Genomic DNA, 22,500 nt, shown 5'->3' with positions numbered 1-22,500 from the left:
TAATTGGATTCTGACTCTGAACACTTTAGTTTAGTTTAGTTTGGCCTTCCTCTCGGATGCTTCAATGATTTTACGTGAGCTATGTCTTGCAAGTCCAGTGACCATATAGAAGTTAGCTTTTCTTACAGGCACATCAGAAACTGTGTGCAGACAATTCGCCAACAGACAATTCACCGACAGACAATTCCCACACAGCCTCAAACTCAACACGGAGGCCTACATCAAGTACCTGGAGGAGGCTGTGCCGCCCTGGGCCAAGAGAGTGACTACTGGAACACCCTATGTCTGGCAACAGGACTCTGCACCATGCCATACAATTGTCCTGTCTGTAAGTTGTCTGTTGGCCAACTGTCTGTCGACAAATTGTCTGTCTACTATCAGAAACATAAGTGTTGTTGTTATTGCTCAGTTTTTGTTTTTTTTGTTTGACATCGTCTCAGCCCTGATCAAACAAACCTACAATCAAATAGGTACTAGTCCATTTTATATCTTATTTTTTTTTATTTGTTAAAGGTATCTCCAAGATAGTAAATTGGCTGAACCAGTTAGGTGCCTGATCCTGGAACTCTGAGATTTGGCTGTTATTTCAAACAGATTAAGTAATCATAAATAATCAGCTTTGTTGACTCAAGCTAGTACTGCTTCTGTTGTTGTTATTGTCTAGCCCCAGGTCAGCACTGATATAGCCAACCCATGATCAAAGGCCTTCCAGTCTGGACCATCCTACATCTTATTCAGACATAGTGTATTGAGTATGTGTTGTTTTGGGGCCACAGATTCAACACTGACTTATTTGGCATTAGTTGTTTTAATCTTCTCCTCCATCCCTCTCTCTCTCTCTTGTTGTGAATGTGTGTGTGTGTGGTTGCCTCCAGTGCCAAAAAGTACTGTCACCTCAATAAGCTGAAAGTCCACTCAGCCATTCCAAATTATCAACATCCAGCCTGCTGCACCCAACTTTTTCATTCTGTAGAGTACCAAAGACTAAATTCTGGGGTTATGTAGACATGTGTCTAAATTAAGATGAGACAGTCATGGATGTAATATCTCTGTTCATATATCTTCTCGTTTAAACCTAACATTATCCACTATCCTTCGGTTATGCTTTTTGAGTTTGTTTTTTTAAAACTTTTGAGTGGCTTCAGTGAAAATCAGCAGCTGTTTCTAGCAGGTGTTGCAATCACAAAGAGATTCATATGTTGTCTCATACTAGTATTATTGTTGTTGTAGTTGTTGTGATTGTTAAACCATGAGTCAGAATTGATCCTCCAGATCTATGATCAAAGATGTTACAATCTTGACCAAATTGCGTTAAGCAATAATGTATTCCTAGGTATACGATGTTTGAATAACAATAAAAATGGGTGGGTCACTGCTGGGATATATTTGGTCATTGGTCAGCTCAGTCAACGCTGATTATTATCCAATATGTCCTTCAGTTTTAAGAATAAAAAGATTGATTTTGAGATTTGGCTGTTGTGTCTAGTAAATTGAATACTCACTTAGACACACCTTTCTGTTGTGCACTCAAGAGAAACGTAGCTGTTTGCTGTGCTAAATATCTTTGAATTGATTTTAACATAACCAGTTTTCACAGATCCAAACCTTTTATGCTTTGCTATTGAGAAGAGCCACAAACAAAAAAATTTTCAAAAAGAAATATTAAAAGACATTCAAAGATAATAAAGACAAATATTTGCTGTGGTTTAAAGAAAAAGATAAATAAAGATTGAGGCTAAATGTTCTGGGAAAGGATCCATAGAAAGCATGATGCATGGGTGAGTTATGTGTGCCAGCAAAATAAACAAATGCACTACTGAGGGGTAAATGTGTTTCTGTCACATGCGACTGAGCGTAGAGAATGAAGGTGTAAATAGGTTGTGAAATTTACTGGACAATAATGCATATCAAAGAAAAGAAATTCTTCTTAGCCTTGTTGTTATTGTTACAGGCATGGCTGTATGGTTAAGAAATTTACCTTGAAATTGTACAGTTTGGGGTTCAATCACACTGTGGGGCACATTGGACAAGTGTCTGCTGCTATAACCCTATATGTAATTGTTTATATATATATGTGTGTGTGTGTGTGTTCAAAATAGGTAGTAAAAGAAGTTCATAATTATTTTTTTAAGTTCATCGAAAATCATGATTAAGTCAATAAACATCTTTAAAAGACCTCTGCATATTCAAACCCTCTTTTTCTTATACATACATACATATATGTATATATATATATATATATATATATATATATATATATATATATATATATTGCTGCATCTTCGGAAGATATAACAAAATCTGTTTCAACACACAGGTTCAGATCAAAAGTCTTGCAAATCAAATACAAAAACTAAACACACACACACACACACACATGCACACAGAAGGAGAGAGAAACAGGTGAGAGAGAGAGAGAGATACTTGACTGTCTTGTATGAGAAGTCAAGCAAGCTACAGAAAATTTTTGTTTCGGTTTCATAATTTTCTTTAGTTAATTATTATTCTTTTGTTATTGTCACTATTGTTGTTGTCACATAGTTTGGAATATGTTTCATCACTAATTGTAATTAAATCAAATATTTTAATTAACAAGAGATAATAATCACCCAGTCCCTCTAATATAGGTTTACTATGGCAATATGTCAAGGTTTTGTAATTTTATGCTCTAACAATCCTTTGTCCTTCACTGCCTTGACAGTTCACCGTCACTTGTTCTACTGGAACACCTACCTACGATGGTCTAGCAACCTTTCCAGGGGGAAAACTTGTTCTCAAATCCTGTTCAATGGCTCAAGTCAGGAATCAATGTTGAGTAAGCAATGACTATATATGTTAGGAGGTGGGCTAGTGGTGGGGGTCACAGTGGTGGTGGAGGTACTGGAGCTGGTGACTGTGGTCTTTGAAATGACGGTGGTGTTGACACTGGTGCTGGTGGCAATGATATTTGTGATGGTGGTGGTGGTGGCGGTAGTGGGTTCATTGTGCTTGTGACAGTGGTGTTAGGGACAGGGAGAAAGTGTAGTGGTTGTGGTTGTGGTGGTGTTGGTGGCAGTGGTGTTTGTGATGGTGGTTGCAGTAGTTGTAGTAGTGGTGGTGGTGGCAGTGGCGGTGGCGGCGGCGGCGGCGGCGGTGGTGGCGGCGGTGGCGGCGGTGGTGAAAGTCAAGTCAGGAGTTCAAATTCTAGGAGAGATATTTTCCACAATAACTTTTCTCCAAATCAGCTGCAAACCTGGGTGTTGCCACCCATAACATGGAGGAAAGAAAGTCAATAATTTCAGGGGCCTGGCTGGCTGCTATCAGTTTGTGTTAGTCACCATCGAAATGTCGGGTGTTTTAGGACCCCTGTACTACCAATTTCTTGCACAAAATAGGGATAGCAGTAGCTCATGAGAGAAATGAGGTGGAGTGGTTATTGCAGTATGTGTCACTGGACATTCTCTGCAGCAATGCCATCATGGTCATTACCACAGGACACAGCTGAGCACCCTACTTGTTCTGGGGTATGTGGCCCATAGCTCCCTCCCTCTTCGATCTTCTGCTACTTTACCCCACCTTTCTTTTTGTTTTTGTTTTTTTCCTCTTTTTTATCTCTCTTTTTTTTTTCTGTTTCTTTGTATTTAAGTGTTAGAAATAAAAGTTAGATTGGATTAAGGAGAATATCACAATAAAAAGGATTTTAAAAACCCACTGTACAGAATTGGTGCCTGCTTAATTAAAATGACCCACTGGGATTTTTATTGTTTATTGTTTTGAAAAACAAAATGTCAGTCTGAGAGGTGGGGGCTAAACTACAGAAGATTAAGAATCACAGCAGTGTATGACCATACTCCAGTCTGGTGTATGGCTGTACTCAGTCTGGTGTATAACTGCACACTAATCTAATGTATGACTCTACTCAGTCAAGTATATGATTACTCCAGTCTAGCATATGGCTGTACCCCATTCGAGTGGGTGGCTTTACTCAGTCAAGTGTGTAACTACACTCCAGTCTAAAATATGGTGTATGGCTATGCTCAGTCTAATGCATGGTTGTACTCAGTCTGTTGTATGACTATACTCCAGTTTAATGTATAGCTCTATAAGTCTTGATGGCTTTACTCAGTCAAACGTATAACTTAATCATATGACTGTACTCCAGTCAAATGTATGGTTGTATTCCATCTAACTCTCACTCCTCCTGTTTCTATCATCTACGCATACTCAGTTTAAATTCCAACATAAGATGTTTCTGTCTTTCTGCTTTTTTCTAGCCAAGTTACAGAGCAGCGATCCATTCAGAAGGAATGATCGAAGATCTTGTGAAGAATCTGAAGAGTCAGAATGAGGAACTGAAGACCTACTGTGCCTTAGCAATATTTAAGGTAAGTTTCTTTCAATTACCAGGTATATAGATTAAGGTGTGTAGACAAGGCTGTGTGGTTAAGAAGTTTGCTTCCCACCCAATGGTTTCAGGTTCACCCTGTATATATATGCCAAAGGAATTGTTTTTAATAATCAAAAATGAGTTACTTTGCAAATCACTTCTACATCTGATTTTTCTCTTGTAGTGTGCAGAGGATAAAGATAGCCGTGAATTAGTTCGAGAATACGGGGGCCTTCCCCCTTTGGTGGCCATATTGTCATCAGGTAACAACAAGGAGTTGCTGGCTGCAGCCACTGGTGCAATTTGGAAATGTTCCATTAGTCGGGAAAACTTGGTTCAGTTCCGTGACCTGAAGGCCATAGAACAGCTTGTGGCCTTGTTGAGCAACCAACCAGAGAAGGTAACTTTGGTATTGCATATTGCTATTCACATCCTCATCATTGTTATTTCTATGTATTCAACATCAGCATCATCATCATTGCCACCATCAACATCATCATCATCATCATCACTACCACCATCATCACCACCATCACCATTATCATTTTGATACAACCGACATTATCATTATCATTTTTATATAATCATCATCATCATCATTATCATCTTACTGGAAAACATTGCAGTTGATTTTCAATTCTATTTAAACCATTTTTTTTTTTTTCAACTAATTCAAATTTTAGAAACATTCTGTTTGTATTTCTTTATCTACAGTTGAAATTAATTGCTTAGAGTAATTATAAATTATGCTTAAAGCATAAAAATTCAAAGAAATTTTTAAAAATAAAATAAAAAGTAAAAAGTTATGGTAGAAGTTGGAGGCATTCTGAAATGGTTTTTGTTGTTTTGTTTTGTTTTGTTTTTTCTACCATTCATTAGTTTCTGCGATTAACTCTTGTTTCTATGAAAAAAAACTTATTGTTTCGAAAATTATCTAAATTACACTTTCCATCAAAATTTCATGTAGCTTTATGTTCTAAACACCAGCTTAATAATGACAAACTTATTTTACAAAATTCTCTATTTTCAAAATTAAGTGCAGCAAAAGTAATTTATTTCAACAGAAATATGGCGACAAAAGGGTTGATAATGACAAATTTATTTCACTAAAATCATCATTATTTTCCAAATTAATTGAAACTGAAGTAGTGTATTTTAACAAAAATAGGGTAATGAAAGAGTTAAACTTATTGATAACAACCCATCGGAGACCTACACTGATTCTCTGATGCAAATTTCCTGTTTCAAAATAATCTAAATTAAAGCCTTCCTTCAAATTCCATGTTAATTTATGTTCTAGCACCAGCTTATTTCACTAAGTCTTTCATTATTTTCAAATTTGATTGAAACAAAGACAGACTGTATTTCAATAGAAATATGGTAACAAAAGGGTTGAGTATATTTTATAAAACAATTCTAGCGAGGTCGTTGCCAGTGCCACTGGACTGGCTCCTGTGCAGGTGACACATTAGAAAATCATTCGAGCGAGGTCGTTGCAGCTGGACTGGCTCCCGTGCAGGTGGCATGTAAAAAACACCATTTTGAGCGTGGCCGTTGCCAGTACCGCTTGACTGGCCCTTGTGCTGGTGACATGTAAAAAGCACGCACTACACTCTCGGAGTGGTTGGCGTTAGGAAGAGCATTCAGCTGTAGAAACTCTGCCAGAACAGATTGGAGCCTGGTGCAGCCATCTGGTTCGCCAGTCCTCAGTCAAATCGTCCAACCCATGCCAGTAAGGAAAGCGGATGTTAAACGATGATGATGATGATGGTTTGGTAGAATAAAAAAGAAGTTTTTTGAAATGCAGCCTTGTTGAATGGTTGTTAGCTTCAATACCACCCTCCAACATTCCTCATCTCCCATGGCTGGTCGTTATTGTTTGTTGGAAAGTTAATAAAGTAATATATTTAACAAGCGTGAGCTGGCAGTATCATTAGAGCACTGGAAAAAATATTTTGTAGTATTTGCTCAAGCTCTTTACATTCTGAGTTCAAATTTCTCTGAAGGCAACTTCACCTTTTATTTCTCTAAGATCTGTACAATAAAGTACCAGTCAAATACTGAGGTTGATGTGATCAACGAACCTTAGTCCTTTAAAATTGGTGGCCTTGTACTTTAAGAAGTAATTATTATGAGGGTGGCAAGCTGTAACTTTGAATAAAAAAAAAAGGATAAAGCTCCTCGTGTCATAGCGACACATAGGGCCAGTTTCCTAGATTCTCAGGCATATATGCTCCCCACTGGATGGGAGGCCAGTCCATCGCAAAAATATTCATTTTTGCCAGCTGAGTGGACTGGAGCAACATAAAATGAAGTGTTTTGCTCAAGAACACAATACATCGACCAATTCAGGAATTGAAACCACATTCTTATGGCCAGGAATCCAACACCCTAACCACTAAGCCAGGTGTTTCCACTTTAACCTTGGCCAAGTGCGATTTTCTTTATCCTCTAGTGGGCTCATGCCACATGAGTCAGAAACTGTCGAGAAGCCCATAGGAAAGACAGAAACTGTCAAGAAGCCCATAGGAAAGATTGCACCAATAATTTCATTGGAACAGCCTTGTTACACTCTGTGTCACACTGATTCTGCCTGAGAAATATGTGAAGAGTACAGCCATCTAACCATCTGACCATCCATCTGACCATCCATCCATCCATTCATCCATCCATCTACCCATCTAACCAACTGACCATCCATCCATCCATTCATAAAACCATCCATCCATCTACCCATCTAACCATCTGACTCTCCATCCAACCATCCATCCATCCACCCAGTCATCCAACCATCTGACCAGCCATCCATCCATTCATCCATCCATCTACCCATCTAACCAACTGACCATCCATCCATCCACCCAGTCATCCAACCATCTGACCAGCCATCCATCCATTCATCCAGTCATCCCACCACCCATCCATCCATCCATCTATCCATCCATCTGACCATCCACCAAGATTTTTTTCCAAAATTTACAATTCCCAACCTTTGTCTACATAAACCTTTACAATTATTCCTTTCTGAAGGTGTTGGTAAATGTTGTCGGAGCCCTAGGGGAGCTTGCTAGGGACCCACCAAACCGTCAAACCATTAGGAAGGCAGGTGGTATAACCCAACTGGTCAACCTGCTCACTGGAACTAACCAAGCGTTGCTAATTAATGTTACAAGAGCAGTCGGACAGTGTGCTGAGGAGATAGAAAGTATGAGGTATCTGTCTTTTATATTTTATGTTTTATCTTTTACTTGTTTCAGTCATTAGATTATGGTCATGCTGGGGCATTCCTTTAAAGAATTTTTTTAGTCGAATGAATTGATCCCAGTGCTTTTGTTTTTTAAAGCCTGGTACTTATTTTATTAGTTACTTTTGCTGAACCACTAAGCTATGAGGATGTAAACACACCAACACTGGATGTCAAGCAGTAATGAGGAACAAACACAGACACAAACATATAAACAATGAGCTTCTTTCAGTTTCCGTCTGCCAAATCCACTCACAAGGCTTTGGTTGGCTTGAGGCTATAGTGGAAGACACTTGCCCAAGGTACTATGCAGTGAGACTGAACCTGGAACCATGTGGTTGGGAAGCAAGCTTCTTACCACACAGCCACCCTTGCACCTAGGTGTATATTCTTAACTATTTTGTTCCTCCTAACATATTTGGTTCCTTTGTTGTTCATTCCAGATTCTCTTAGTTCCCTTAAATTTTTCTTTTCTCTATGGAATACTGGTAGCTGCCTCTGTTTTTTCTTGCTTGTTTATGTTTGGATTGAATATATATATATATATATATATATATATATATACTAGCGGTTTCACTCGGGCAGTGTGGTGGATTTGGTTAAAGGCTATTTCCTATGTATATTTTGAATAATAAAAAGAACTAAAAATTAAAAAAAACAAAAATTCCAAAAACAAAAAAAAATTAAGAACAACCCAAAAACAATACGATGCTAAGGATTTTTTGGGTCGATATTGTAAAACTAACTTCACGGAACCTTATTTGTGGTATAACCTCGCCTTAAAAGAAAAATATATGGTAGTGCGGTTGTTGTATTGGCGACACAAGAATGTTAATCGAAACTGTTCAAGATCAATCATAGGTTGGACGTTCATGTACACTGATTAGAATTGTGAATTTCAATTATTGAAAACGCGTTCCCGGATGGATACAATTGTGCAGAGTCCGTTTGTCTCAATATGGAAAAGCTGTTTGAATGTCGACGTTTGAAGACATTTGTAACTGAAGTTAAAAAAAACATAGCAATTAGAAAGAGCGTAAGCTATAGCTTTTTTTTTTAATGCACAAAAAAATTGAAATTATTTTTTTTCTGTGCCTCTGATTAAAATTTTCGAAAAACAAACCCAGCCACATTACTTGGGAAAAAATAATCTTTATTGTGCTGGTTTTTCGTAAAATTTTGCGCATGGGAAAGGCAACAAAATCGCCCCTCCCCACTTTGAATGGGATATTGCTATCTTAAAAAGTAATAATCGATTATCTCGGTAACCATGGGAGTTGGAGGGCAATAAAAATCTCCTGAACATGAGCAGACCATGCTGCCACTCTGTGCTGAATTTCACGCGATTCCACTGCACCGTTCTCGAGTGAATCTTCCGACACTCAATCAAGCAATCAATCAATCAAGCAATCAAGAACACTGCAATTTATAGTATAGATATATGAGTGAGTGCAGAAAAGTTCCTGGTTTTAAGGATGTCATAAAATGCCTGGCTGAAGGTCCAGCCTTTTGAGTGCTTTTACAAAGCTCAGAAAAACTGAGAGACTACTGCAATAAATGTGCAAATCTGAGAGGGGAATATGTAATACATTGAATAAAATCATAATTACCTGATCCTCCTGTATTTTCTTTTACCCAAAGTCAGAAACTTTTCAACACCCTTATATATATATATATATTTTCTGTAAATGTAATGCTTCTTTATTCAAAATGGTTTGAGTTAATCATGAATTATCTCACAACTTCTAGATTTCAATATGAGAATAGTTTTAGAAGGACATTGTATGATAAGTGCGAGAGGCTGAATCTGGTCAGTTTGAATGTAAAACGTGGAATATTTAGGCCTAATATGGCCAGTTTAAATGCTAAAGTTTTAAGATGTCTTACTGTTTCAACTTTCAGAATCATTGAACAGCTGGATGGTGTCAGGTTGCTATGGTCACTGCTAAAAAATCAAAACCCTGAAGTCATCTCAAGCGCTGCTTGGGCCATTTGTCCTTGTATAGAAAATGCTAAGGTAAGAATCCTTTAATCTCGCTTAATCCAATCCTTGCTCATCTTTTATATCAGTTAAATTACTGTTTTGTTTGTCTGGTGTTTTTTATAATTTTTTTTTATATTGTGATGCATATGGGTGAGAACAGCTGTGTAAAGAAGTACTGGTTTCTAATTGTGGAGGGAACCTGTGGAAGAGGTAGACCCAGGAAGACTTGGGATGAGGTGGTGAAATATGCTCTTCAGTTGTTGAGTCTCACAGAGAAGATGACAAGGGGTCAAGAATTTTGGCAATTTGTTGTGCTTGAGAAGACATGTCAAGCTAAGTGAAATGATGGTCATGGCCAGTGTTGCTGACACATAAAAGGCACCCATGCCAGTGGTAGGTAAACGGCACCTGTGCCAGTGACACATAAAATATGCACTTTGTAGAGTTGTTGGCATTAGAAAGAGCATCCAGCAGTAGAAACTAAGTCTAAACAGACTGGAGCCTGGTGCAACTTTTCTCTCAGGGTGCTTACACTCTGTCATATATGCACATACAGCAGAGCATACTAGCTTCATTCCTTGCAAGCTTATGCATGTCCTCAGCAGTCATAAGCTTACGCATGTCCTTGGCACAAAAAATTCCCCAGTACATACCATGGATGGTATTATGAAGAGCATCCAGCTGTAGAAACCATGCCAAAGCAGAGATTGGAGAACAATGTAGTCCTTGGACCAGTTGGATCCTGTTAAACCATCCAACTCGAGCCAGCATTGAACATAGATATTAAATGATGATCATGATACACACTCACACATTTAAATGTATGCGTATGTGACCAGTTGCCCCTGCGAGTTACTAAACAGATCCTATCAAACCATCCAGCCTATGACAGCATGTTCCATTGGGCAGGGAAGTTGGAAGTTGGAAGTGGGTAGCTTTATTCCAGGTGGGTGTCAGAAGACTAAAGTATGGTAGAGGGACAAGCGTAGGTGTCTTGCAACAGAGGAGAGATATGGTTGAAGATAAAAGAAAAGTCATGATGGGGGTACTAGAGCAAATTTTCAAGGTACAAGAAGGTAAGCAGAAGAGAGGACACAGAGAGTGAGTCATGAGAGGGGATAAGAGAGTGGATGCTTTCGTAAAAGTGTGAAGGGTGGAACATGGTGGTGATGGTGAGAAGGAGGTTTTTAAGGGAATTTGTTTTTGCGCCCTTTTAAAGCCTAGCCAGGCTCATGGACCCAGTTTCCTGGTTTCTATGGCGTATGTGTTCCCCCCCCCCCCCAGCTGGACAGGATGCCAGTCCATTGCAGCTTTATTCAAGGAACAGGAAGAAAAAATAAGAGAAAGTTGGGGCAAAAGAGTACAACAGGGGTCACTGCCACCCCTTGCCAGAGCCTTGTGGAGCTTTAGGTGTTTTCATTCAACGAACACACACAACACCCAGTCTGGGAATCAAAACCACAATCCTCCGACTGCGAGTTTGCTGCCCTGACCACTGGGCCATTGCGCCTCCACAATAAATGCGCCCTTTTAAAGCCTAGCCAGGCTCATGGGCCCAGTTTCCCAGTTTCAATGGTATATGTGTTCCTCAGCTGGATGGGACGCCAGCCCATCACAGCGTTACTCATTTTTGCCAGCTGAGTGGACTGGAGCAATGTGAAATGAAGTGTTTTGCTCAAGAACACAACGCATCACCCGGTCCAAGAATCGAAACCACAATCTTATGATCATGGTGCTGACACCCTAACCACAAAGCCGCTTGCCTCCACTTTTAAGGGAATACTGCAGCAATAAAAAAAAAACCATTAATGATTTTCAGAGAATATTATATCTCACTGTGTGTCTATTGTAACATCTTCACAATTATTCACTCCTGCTGCACAAGTCTCTAGCAGAGAAAATTTAAAGTACTCTGGTAAAGTACTAGGGCAAAGTACTATATCTTACTCTTTTACTCTTTTACTTGTTTCAGTCATTTGAATGCGGCCATGCTGGGGCACCACCTTTAGTCGAGCAAATCGACCCCAGGACGTATTCTTTGGATGCCTAGTACTTATTCTATCGGTCTCTTTTGCTGAACCGCTAAGTTACGGGGATGTAAGCACACCAGCATCGGTTGTCAAGCGATGTTGGGGGGACAAACACAGACACACAAACATATACACACACATACATACATATATATATACATATATATACGACAGGCTTCTTTCAGTTTCCGTCTACCAAATCCACTCACAAGGTTTTGGTCGGCCCGAGGCTATAGTAGAAGACACTTGCCCAAGGTGCCACGCAGTGGGACTGAACCCGGAACCATGTGGTTGGTAAGCAAGCTACTTCCCACACAGCCACTCCTGGATATTTAATATACAAGAAACATTCCTCCATAGGATTTAAACATAAACAAATACATTAAGCAGATGTTTCAGACAACAAATATGTATAGAAGTATATAAACACACACACACACACACCTCAGATACAGACTTCGATCCCATGGTAAGTGGGTGCATTATCGAATGACATGAGCTCATTGTTTAAAAGTATTGTTTAAGTGAAATATGCTCACCTTGATGTGTCATGTGTTAAATTTGAAAAACACTTTGATAAAAAAAATTTTAAAAAAATACTAATCTCACTTTGAAGTAACATTGTGCTCACTTTTAAATACAAATGCTCTACTGATGCAATGAAATATGGTTATTAATGTCTCTCAGACAAACTTTAAACTGGTGTCATGCAGAATAATATAAAATATCCTTTATGAGTCTCTCTCTATCTATCTATCTAGCTATCTCTCTTTCTCCCTCTCCCTCTCTCTATCTTTCTATCTATCTCTATACCTATCTCTCTGTCTTTCTTTCTCTCCCCTTCCACCTCTGTCTTGTCATGCATAACATAAACCCACACATCTAAAAGACCTAACTGACATTTGTAAAGTGATTTGCTCTACAAATTTTGTTTGTGATTTAACCATGTAGTACACACACACACACACATATGAGATATATAATGCATGTATATATGATATATATATATAATATCTATCAATCTACCTATCTCTCTTTCCTTTCCTCGAGCATCTTGTAACACAATTTGTATCACGTCCTCACGTTGTTGTTTTTTGTCTTTTTCCTTTTTTTTGAACCTATATATATATATATATATATATATATATATATATATATATAACATATACATATGATGCTAAGAAAAGCTTCAGCCAGCATTGGCCAAGGCCATGTCTAATTTAATAGCACCACCTGGAAATGATGTTTAATATGAGTCATTCTGTGGACATCATAACCCATTTGAGTAGAGAGCTATTGTTCATAGAGATATATCCTGCGAAAGGTGATTTATCTGGAATTCGTTGAAAATAACCATCCAGGGACTGTTTAGATATTAGGACATGCCAGCATGGAAGGCAGACGTTAAACGATGATGATGATGATGATGATGATGATGATGATGATGGATCTTTTTCTTCTCTTATGTGTCTTGGTATGAAATATCTATATATATATATATATATATATATATATATATGTAAGGAACGACCGTGTGTACTCAAAAAAGGAGAAATGGTGACGAATGGAAAAACAGAGGACTCCTTTTATTTACACGTGTCACACGGTCGAACACACAATAATATATATCAAAGATGATATTCATGATATGTTATACGACGATAACATAGATGACCAGTAATGAAAGACCACAACCGTATAAGATGAATAACAGAGATATTTATTATGGCGTTAAAGATGTATGTCTGTGTGAGAGTGTGAATGCGACATATAATAACATAATCAAAGACAGGCCGTCATACAAAGAAAAGTGTGTGTATGTGAGTGATACATGTATGTGTATGTGAGTTATTACAGCAGATAGAAAGAGAGTCAATAACACGTGAGCAATTAATACCAGTTCTTTAGTACACTCTAGGAAAAGTTCTGTATGTGAAGTTGGGGAGGCTGAGTGTGGCAGAGCTGATCACTAGTTGTGATGTCGCGGCATCGATGCCGGGCCGTGATTCTTGTTATACAGATGTTCGTCGTTCGTCGTTTGGCAGAGCTTATCACTAGTTGTGTTTTGGCTTCGATGCCAGGGCCTTGAGGACAGACGTTTATCGCAGGCTGAGATCTCTTGTCTGTTTATTATGTGGTGAAGCTAAGTCACCTAACAGAATCGAAGAGAGAGAGGTGCCGCGGTGGTTTGGTGTACATAGTAAGTCGTGTTGACGCTGGTGGTGTAGAAGCTGCTTGGTAGTAATCGTGTTGGTCATGACGATGATGCTGGATAGTAGTCGTAGACTCTTGTTGCTGATGTGGCGACGGCGGTGGTCATCGTTGGCTGGACGAAGCTGTTGAAGTGGCCGCTGGCTGATTGTTGCTGCTGCTGTCGCGTGGTACGCGGAACAGCTCTTAAAGAGAAACTGGACCGAGACCAATTTGGCCGCCGAGTTAAAGCTATTTATAACAAACTATTGGCTCCCGATGGCTTCAGTTTAATACTCTATCACGTGACCTTATTAGGGGCCGTGATTGGTCAGTTTGCGTTCTGGCGGGAAAGGTTCGAAGAATTTGCCGCTTCAAATAATAATCAGTCATGTGATGACAAGGCTGGTGTTTTCCCCTACGTTCGTGTTTGTTTATATTTAAATGAGAAGAATGGCGATAGCAGTTTTGTATCTAGTGACGATAGGTAGTTTCACTACATATATATATATATATACAATTAAACCTTGGGAGAGGCATTATGAAGGTAATAAACCCACGCACTGGTTCAGTCCTTTATTAATTTATATAGTTTTTTGTTAAGTTATTTCATTGCACTCTTGCAATCTCTTCAGTAACTTGTCTCTCCATTTCCATTTATTTTGAATGTATGATCTGGCGTTGTTTTGGAGTTGTTTCGAAACTAGACAGGATTTCTATGCTAATTCTGCCCAGTACACCACCATGATGTGTACTGGACAGAATTAGCATAGAAATCCTGTCTAGACACCCCGGTGACGCATTGTTGTGACAAATACAGGAGTCAGTCCTCATAACTGAAACGCAACCAATTTTGAACACCAAATACACGTACATGAGGGCCTTACAATTGCCCATGGTTGCATGCGTTGTTCACACATATGATGCGGAATATGAAGTAAATAAATAAATTAAATTAAAATTTTTAAAAAGTCTCTATCTGATTTGATATAAACGAAATTGTTACAAACACACATATGGATGCACATACTTACATATAAGCATGAACACATAAGTGCGTACACACATATGAGCATGCACACATACGAGCTTGCACACACTCACATGCTCATACCGAACAGTTTCGAAACAACGCCAAAACAACGCCAGATCATACATTCAAAATAAATGGAAGTGGAGAGACAAGTTACTGAAGAGATTGCAAGAGTGCAATGAAATAATTTAACAAAAAACTATATAAATTAATAAAGGACTGAACCAGTGCGTGTGTTTATTACCAGCATAATGCCTCTCCTAAGGTTTAATTGTATTTCTTTCAACACACGTATCCACATCAAGAATCTTGCACACGAAATACACATACGAAATATATATATATATATTTATTTATTTTCTCTCTCTGTTTATTTCCTCGTGTTCCTTTCTGCTGAAGAGCGTAGGCTCGAAATGTAAAAGACTTTCTCACTTCCTGAGCATTAAACTAATATATCTGTTTGTTTACACACCCATCTTTGTCTTTTGTTTTGTTTGCTTTTTGTAAATTCCAACTATACATATATATATATATATATATATATATATATATATATATATATACACACACACACACACACACACACACACATATATATATGTGTGTGTGTATAAATTCCAACTATACATATATATATATATATATATATATATATATATACACACACACACACACACACACACACATATATATGTGTGTGTGTATAAATTAAAAAGGATGGCTTGCTAGTAATTAGAACCTAAAGGCAAAATTAATAGAGATCACAAAAGTGCTTTTGCTAAAAATAAGAGTGAAAACAACTCAAAATTCACAAAAGCACTGACTTAATGACTAACAAAGGGAGGTAAATCTCCAGCGTACATAGCCGGATCGCAATTTCAGATTTTGATGTAGACCATCCCAATCGTCATCAGCAACTCTTAACGCCTAGGTTTAAACTCAACGACCATTGTCAGTCTTATAAAAAAACCCATTGAAAACCTAAAACAGTAAAAGTGTAAATAACAGCCACCCTTTTTAATTACCATTTTGAAAATCTACCCCAGGACACACATATGCACATATATATCTCCTTTCTTAATCATAAATATAACTTAGCTCAGATAGATACTTTGTACAGAACACATATACACACGCACATATACACACATGTGCTATATCTTTCCCCCTCTATACATACGGTATATCCCTTTCCCCTACTACACACACACATCTTTCCTCCTCTCTCTCTCTCTCTCTCTCCCTATATATATATACTTGGGTATATCATCTCCATCACATACATATATACATCCATTTACACATCACAGAATACTTATATACATAGGCTGTATTTTTTTCCTATTTTTCAATCTACACCCACACACTATATATATATATATATATATATATATAATACACACACACACATTCACTCCTCATCATTCCCATAGACACACACACACACACATACACACTCATACACATATATACATCTAAATATATATATATATATATATATATATATATATATATATATATATATATAAATGTGTGTTTGGAGGGATATATCATCTGGGCAGATACCATGGTGTCTATCACAAGTTTCCACGTTTTCCATATCATCCTAATTATCATTTATGTAACGCACACTGTATTTCCTAACCATATACACATACACACACATGCACATGCTCTTCTATATCTGCCAAACATACATTCTGAAAACTTTTTCCTTAATCTCAAAATCTTAAACATATTATATCTCTTTATCTCTCTCTCTCTCTCTCTCTCTCTCTCTCTCTCTCTCTCTCACACACACACACACACACACACACACACACACACATACACACACATACACACACACATACACTTGCATCCATCCTATCCTATCACCCAATTTACTCATACATGCTCTATAAATTTCTTTTCATACCAACAAAACATGAGAAGCAACTTCTATGCGGTCACTCAACTTCATACAAAAAAAAAATAGTTCAATCTTCTCAAAAGATACATTGACTAATGTAATCCTAGATATACTATAATGTGAAGGTGCATGGTTCAGTGGGTAGAGCATTGGGTTCACAATCATGGGGTAGTGAATTCATTTCCCGGTTGGTGTCTTTCTCAACCATGCCCCAAATATAGGATTACAATTGGGAGAATTAGAGGCCAGGAATTGGGGCAGTTGAAGTGGTAGAAATACTACAGCAACCACTTCTGACTCTTTCTAGAAGTATTGCAAGGAACTGAGTCTCAATGCCACACATATGGCCTTCCAGCAGCAACCTTCTCCAGCCATTGTTTGACTACAGTCTCCAGCAACTTCACATAGCCATCTGAAATGAGCCTAAGGTCCTGTTCAAAGAATGTGGGAATGAATTCTGGCAAGTTGATGCAGTCAGAACATCTACTGTGTCCTTTCCTGCTGGCCATAGCTTCGCAGTCACTGTTACAGCTGTCCATCTCACATCTTACAACCTTTACAGTGTTCACAGACCATTGAGCAGTAGTCATGATGTTGGCACAAACCATTATGATACAGGTAATTCTTTTCCAGGTAATTCTTTTTCAGATGGCTTCCAGTTCTCCATGTCAGCTAACTTTTCTTCAACAACTTTCATCTTTATGCTCTCTAACGTTGTTGACTGTTTATTGATACCAGCGTCGCCTTCCTGGCACTTGTGCCGGTGGCACATGAAAAGGCATTCGAGTGAGGTCGTTGCCAGTGCCGCCAGACTGGCCTTCATGCCGGTGGCACGTAAAAGCACCCACTACACTCTCGGAATGGTTGGCATAGGAAGGGCATCCAGCTGTAGAAACTCTGCCAAATCAGATTGGAGCCTGGTGTAGCCATCTGGTTCACCAGTCCTCAGTCAAATCATCCAACCCATGCTAGCATGGAAAGTGGACGTTAAACGATGATGATGATGATGATCAAGATGTTCCTGAAAAAAGAGACATGAAAAAATATCCACCTTGTTTGTCTGAAGAAAATAAAATCAGCCATGATGGTTATGGAAGGAATGTCTTTAATCTTTGGTCTTCTCTGATTAGATCTGACCTGAGGCTAAAGAACAGTACTATGGATCCCTATTCCCTCCCAAAACTCCACTCATATTAAACACCCCTCTCCTCTACCTTACACATGTACCTACATTTCATTTGAGTGTAGACAGACAGATGGGCAGACAGATGGATGGCTAGCCAAATAAATATATGGATAGCTGAATAGATGGATGGATAGATGAAGACAGATAAGTAAATAGTTAGACAGACAAGCAGATAGATAGATAGATAGATAGATAGATAGATAGATAGATAGATAGATAGATAGATAAATAGATAGATAGATATGGTAGGGGTGTACATCCTCTTCCCCCACAACAAACTACATAAAACCCTTTACATCCAACACCCACACATATACACCCACACATACACACCCACACATACATACACACACATACACACCTCCACATACACACCCACACATTCACACACCACAAACTTTCATTCTCTTCCCCATTTCTCAGTAAGCCCCATATGTCAGTTAGTCCCCTAAAAAGATTATATGCAGTATGTAGATCATAGAAGGCATGACATTTCATCACCACTACCACCACCACCACCACCGTCGCCACCACCACCACCACTATTCCATTTTAGGGAGCTGAACAGAACCCTAGTTTACTTGATTATTCAGGACACAGCTGCTGATCCTATTAAGGGCTGGCTTGGGGCTAGAGGACAGCAACAACAAAACCAAAAACAATCACACAGGTTTTATACACAACCCCCTTAGCTATGTTATAGGTTTCTATCACACACACACACACACACACACATACACACACACACACATACATGCACATACACGCAATGTTATTATAAATAGACATTCACATCACACATACACTCACACACACAAGGTCTCTTTCTCTTTCCATGAGTGTGTGTGTGTGTACACATGAGGGGTTGTTGAAAAGTTCTAACTTTAAAGGTATCCCGAAAGGCCTGGCTGGAGGCCCAACTTTCCAAATTCTTTTACAGAGCTTAGAAAAACTGAAGGACTGCTGCAATAATTGTGTGAATCTGAGAGTGGAATGTGTTGAATGACATCATAATTAACTGATCCTCCTATATTTTAATTTTCCTGAAACCAGGAACTTTTCACCATCTTCTCATATACATACATACATACATACATACATACATACATATATATACATATATATATATATATATATATATATATATATATATATATATATATATATATATATATATATATATATATATATATATATATGTAAATGCATATATATATGTATATATGTATATGTGTATATATATATATATATATATATATATATATATATATATATATATATATATATATATATATGTATGTATGTATGTATGTATATGTAAATATATATATATATATTGTGATGTAATGTTGCTATGTGTCCTGAGTTCGATAGCACGGGGGCCAAGTCTTGGATGGATTTTATAATTAACATCATTTGTGCAATATTGATGGAATATTTTCCACATCACACAAATGATGTAGCATTCCCAGCAGCATTAGAGAGAGAGTAGAGATTGAGTTTTTTTAGTTGACCTCAATGGTCAATGCCTCTCATGCCGTCTGTCTTTCTCGTAATTGACCTCTGGAGTGTTTTCAACTTTCATAATCAGTTGCTTCGTATGGAGAGACCACAGTGGGCAACAGCATTCAAGGTGGAGTCGGGCAAAAGTAGAGTAGAGAAAGATGATGGTGGAGGCATCTCTAGACCAGAAAGTTCTCAGAGTTCAGGAGCATATCTTGCGGGCCAAGTCAACCTTGCTGTTTATATGGGAACTCCAGCTTAGATTGTTATCAACAATTAATTACTCCAAGGTCTCTGGTGTTGTTGGATGACGCTAGAGAGTCGCCCAAGGGAAGATCATTTGGTAATTTCAGAGTATCCACTTTTCCAAAGTGGATCAAATCAAACTTATCTTCATTTAGAAGCATGTTGTTTTTTTCCTCCCATTGGACAACAACAAACAGATCTAGCTGAAGGCATGTTCGGTCTCCCATACCGTTTATGGCTTTCCGGAGTTTGGAATCATATGCAAAGATTTTCGGAGTGGTTGGCGTTAGGAAGGGCATCCAGCTGTAGAAAGTCTGCCAAATCAGATTGGAGCCTGGTGCAGCCATCTGGTTCACCAGTCCTCAGTCAAATCGTCCAACCCATGCTAGCATGGAAAGCGGACGTTAAACGATGATGATGATGATGATGATGATATATATATATAGCATGGGTTGGACGATTTGACTGAGGACTGGTGAAACCGGATGGCAACACCAGGCTCCAATCTAAATTTGGCAGAGTTTCTACAGCTGGATGCCCTTCCTAACGCCAACCACTCATATATACATATATATATATATATATATACACTCATATATATATATATATACACACACATACACATACATACACATAGACATACATGTATGTATGTATGTATATATAGGTGTGTGTGTGTGTGCGCATGTGCGTGTGCGTGTGTGGGGGGTGTATAAAGCTTTTGCAAAAAATTCTTGATACAGTCACAAAATTTGAAGGAAAAATGTTCTTAGAAATTATTACGCACACACACACAAGCACATATTTAGGGAGCTGTGGAGACCCCTAATGTACCTAATAGCATTTCAGAACACATCTGCTAACCCCCTAAAGGGCTCTGCTGCAACACCTCCAACCCAATTCCCTGCTGCAGCCCCTATTTCTTGACTTAAGTCAGGTGAGAGAACATATGCTGTTGTCATAGTAACCTAACCCCCTGTTCACTTTCTTCCCCTTCCCATCAGGTGATATGTTGTCTTTTTAATAATTATTTTACTTGTTTCAGTCATTGGACTGTGGCTATGCTGGAGCATCAGATTAAAGGGTTTAGTTGAACAAATTGACTCCAGGACTGATACTTATTATATCAGTACCTCTTTTGTTGAACTGCAAGGTTACAAGGATATAAACAAACTATCACCACTTGTCAAGCAGTAGATGGGGTCAAACATAGAGACAAAGACACACATAAACATATATACGTACATGTAGATATATGTTTATCTTCTATCCATCTATCTACGACCAATATTTCTTTTGCATATATATATATATATATATGTAGATGTGTGTGTGTGTGTGTATAATACAAATAATAAATGAGTATATGCATATATACGTACATGTATGTACATACCTACATCTACCTGTATATATAGATGCATATCTGGGTACATGACGTTGCAAACAAAACGTAGACAAAATGATAAACAGAGTACAGAAAACACACAGGCCACATAGAGAACATTTCCTTCATCAGCTGCCACCATTCTAACACTGGCGTTTCGAATATAATGTCAATGTGAATACCCGTCAGAGTGTAAGTATCTTGAGAGAAAAGCTGAACATTAGAAGCATCAGTTGTGGTGTGCAAGAGAGACGATTGCGCTGGTATGGACATGTGGTGAGAATGGATGAGGATAGCTGCGTGAAAAAGTGCCACACCCTAACAGTTGAGGGAACCAGTGGAAGAGGTAGGCCCAGGAAGACCTGGGCTGAGGTGGTGAGGCAAGACCTTCGTACATTGGGCCTCACCGAGGTGATGACTACTGACCGAGACCTTTGGAAATGTGCTGTGCGTGAGAAGACCCGGCAAGCCAAGTAAGATCGTTGCCAGTGCCCCTGGACTGGCTCTTGTGCGGGTGGCACATAAGATGCACCATTTTGAGTGTGGCCGTTGCCAGTACCCGCCTGACTGGCTTCCGTAGGATTTTCGAGCGAGATCGTTGCCAGTGCCCCTGGACTGGCTTGTGCGGGTGGCACATAAAAGACACCATTTCGAGTGTGGCCGTTGCCAGTATCGCCTGACTGGCCTTCGTGCAGGTGACACGTAAAAGCACCTACTACACTCTCTGAGTGGTTGGCGTTAGGAAGGGCATCCAGCTGTAGAAACTCTGCCAAATTTAGATTAGAGCCTGGTGTTGCCATCCGGTTTCACCAGTCCTCAGTCAAGTCGTCCAACCCATGCTAGCATGGAAAGCGGACGTTAAACGATGATGATATATATATATACATATATATATACACACATATATATATTCATATCGTTTTTAGAAAACAAATCCGGAGAAGAAGCACCCTCTAAGCAATAGAGTAAACCCCACAAACCGGCCTTCTCCAGTCAAAAATATATTTATTCATACATGAAAAACAGACATTAAAGTATGATGAAATGTTTGTGTGTGTGTGTGTGTGTGTAAACATGTACACACACTCACATATACTGTATATATACAACAGGCTTCCACAACGTTTCCATTTACCAATTCATTCACAAGGCATTGGCCAGCCCAGGCTATACCAGAAGACACTTGTCTGAGTATGTGTACACATTCTTTTGTTGTTGTTTAGCCCGAGTCAACCCAGTTTGAGCAGTCTTATGATCAAAGGTGTGCGGACCATAACCATCTTGTCTTTTTAAATGTATGTCTGGGACTAGATGTGCCCTTTCCTTGCTCAAGACAGCAAGGTCTGATTTGAGGGAGATTTGACATCTATTTCTAGCAAGATGACCAACTGCATACAGGAACCTTTTTTCAACATCCTC

The 22,500-nt window shown here is 38.7% G+C and overlaps 1 protein-coding gene across 1 annotated transcript in view; it reads left to right on the top strand.

The window, feature by feature from the left end:
- LOC106872633 (outer dynein arm-docking complex subunit 2) overlaps window positions 1-22,500 on the top strand; it is a 261,939-nt gene that overhangs the window by 164,748 nt on the left and 74,691 nt on the right. The window contains exons 14-17 of the mRNA XM_089338944.1: window positions 4,254-4,364; window positions 4,551-4,766; window positions 7,397-7,578; window positions 9,513-9,627. Coding sequence (XP_089195070.1) covers window positions 4,254-4,364; window positions 4,551-4,766; window positions 7,397-7,578; window positions 9,513-9,627 — 624 coding nt within the window. The remainder of the gene's footprint in view (window positions 1-4,253; window positions 4,365-4,550; window positions 4,767-7,396; window positions 7,579-9,512; window positions 9,628-22,500) is intronic.

This window comes from Octopus bimaculoides, chromosome 21 (genome assembly GCF_046866305.1).
Source record: "Octopus bimaculoides isolate indiv1 chromosome 21, ASM4686630v1, whole genome shotgun sequence".
NCBI classification, from domain to species: Eukaryota; Metazoa; Mollusca; class Cephalopoda; order Octopoda; family Octopodidae; genus Octopus; species Octopus bimaculoides.
The sequence above is the reverse complement of the archived record's forward strand: the minus strand, read 5'-3'. Positions and strand labels throughout refer to the sequence as shown.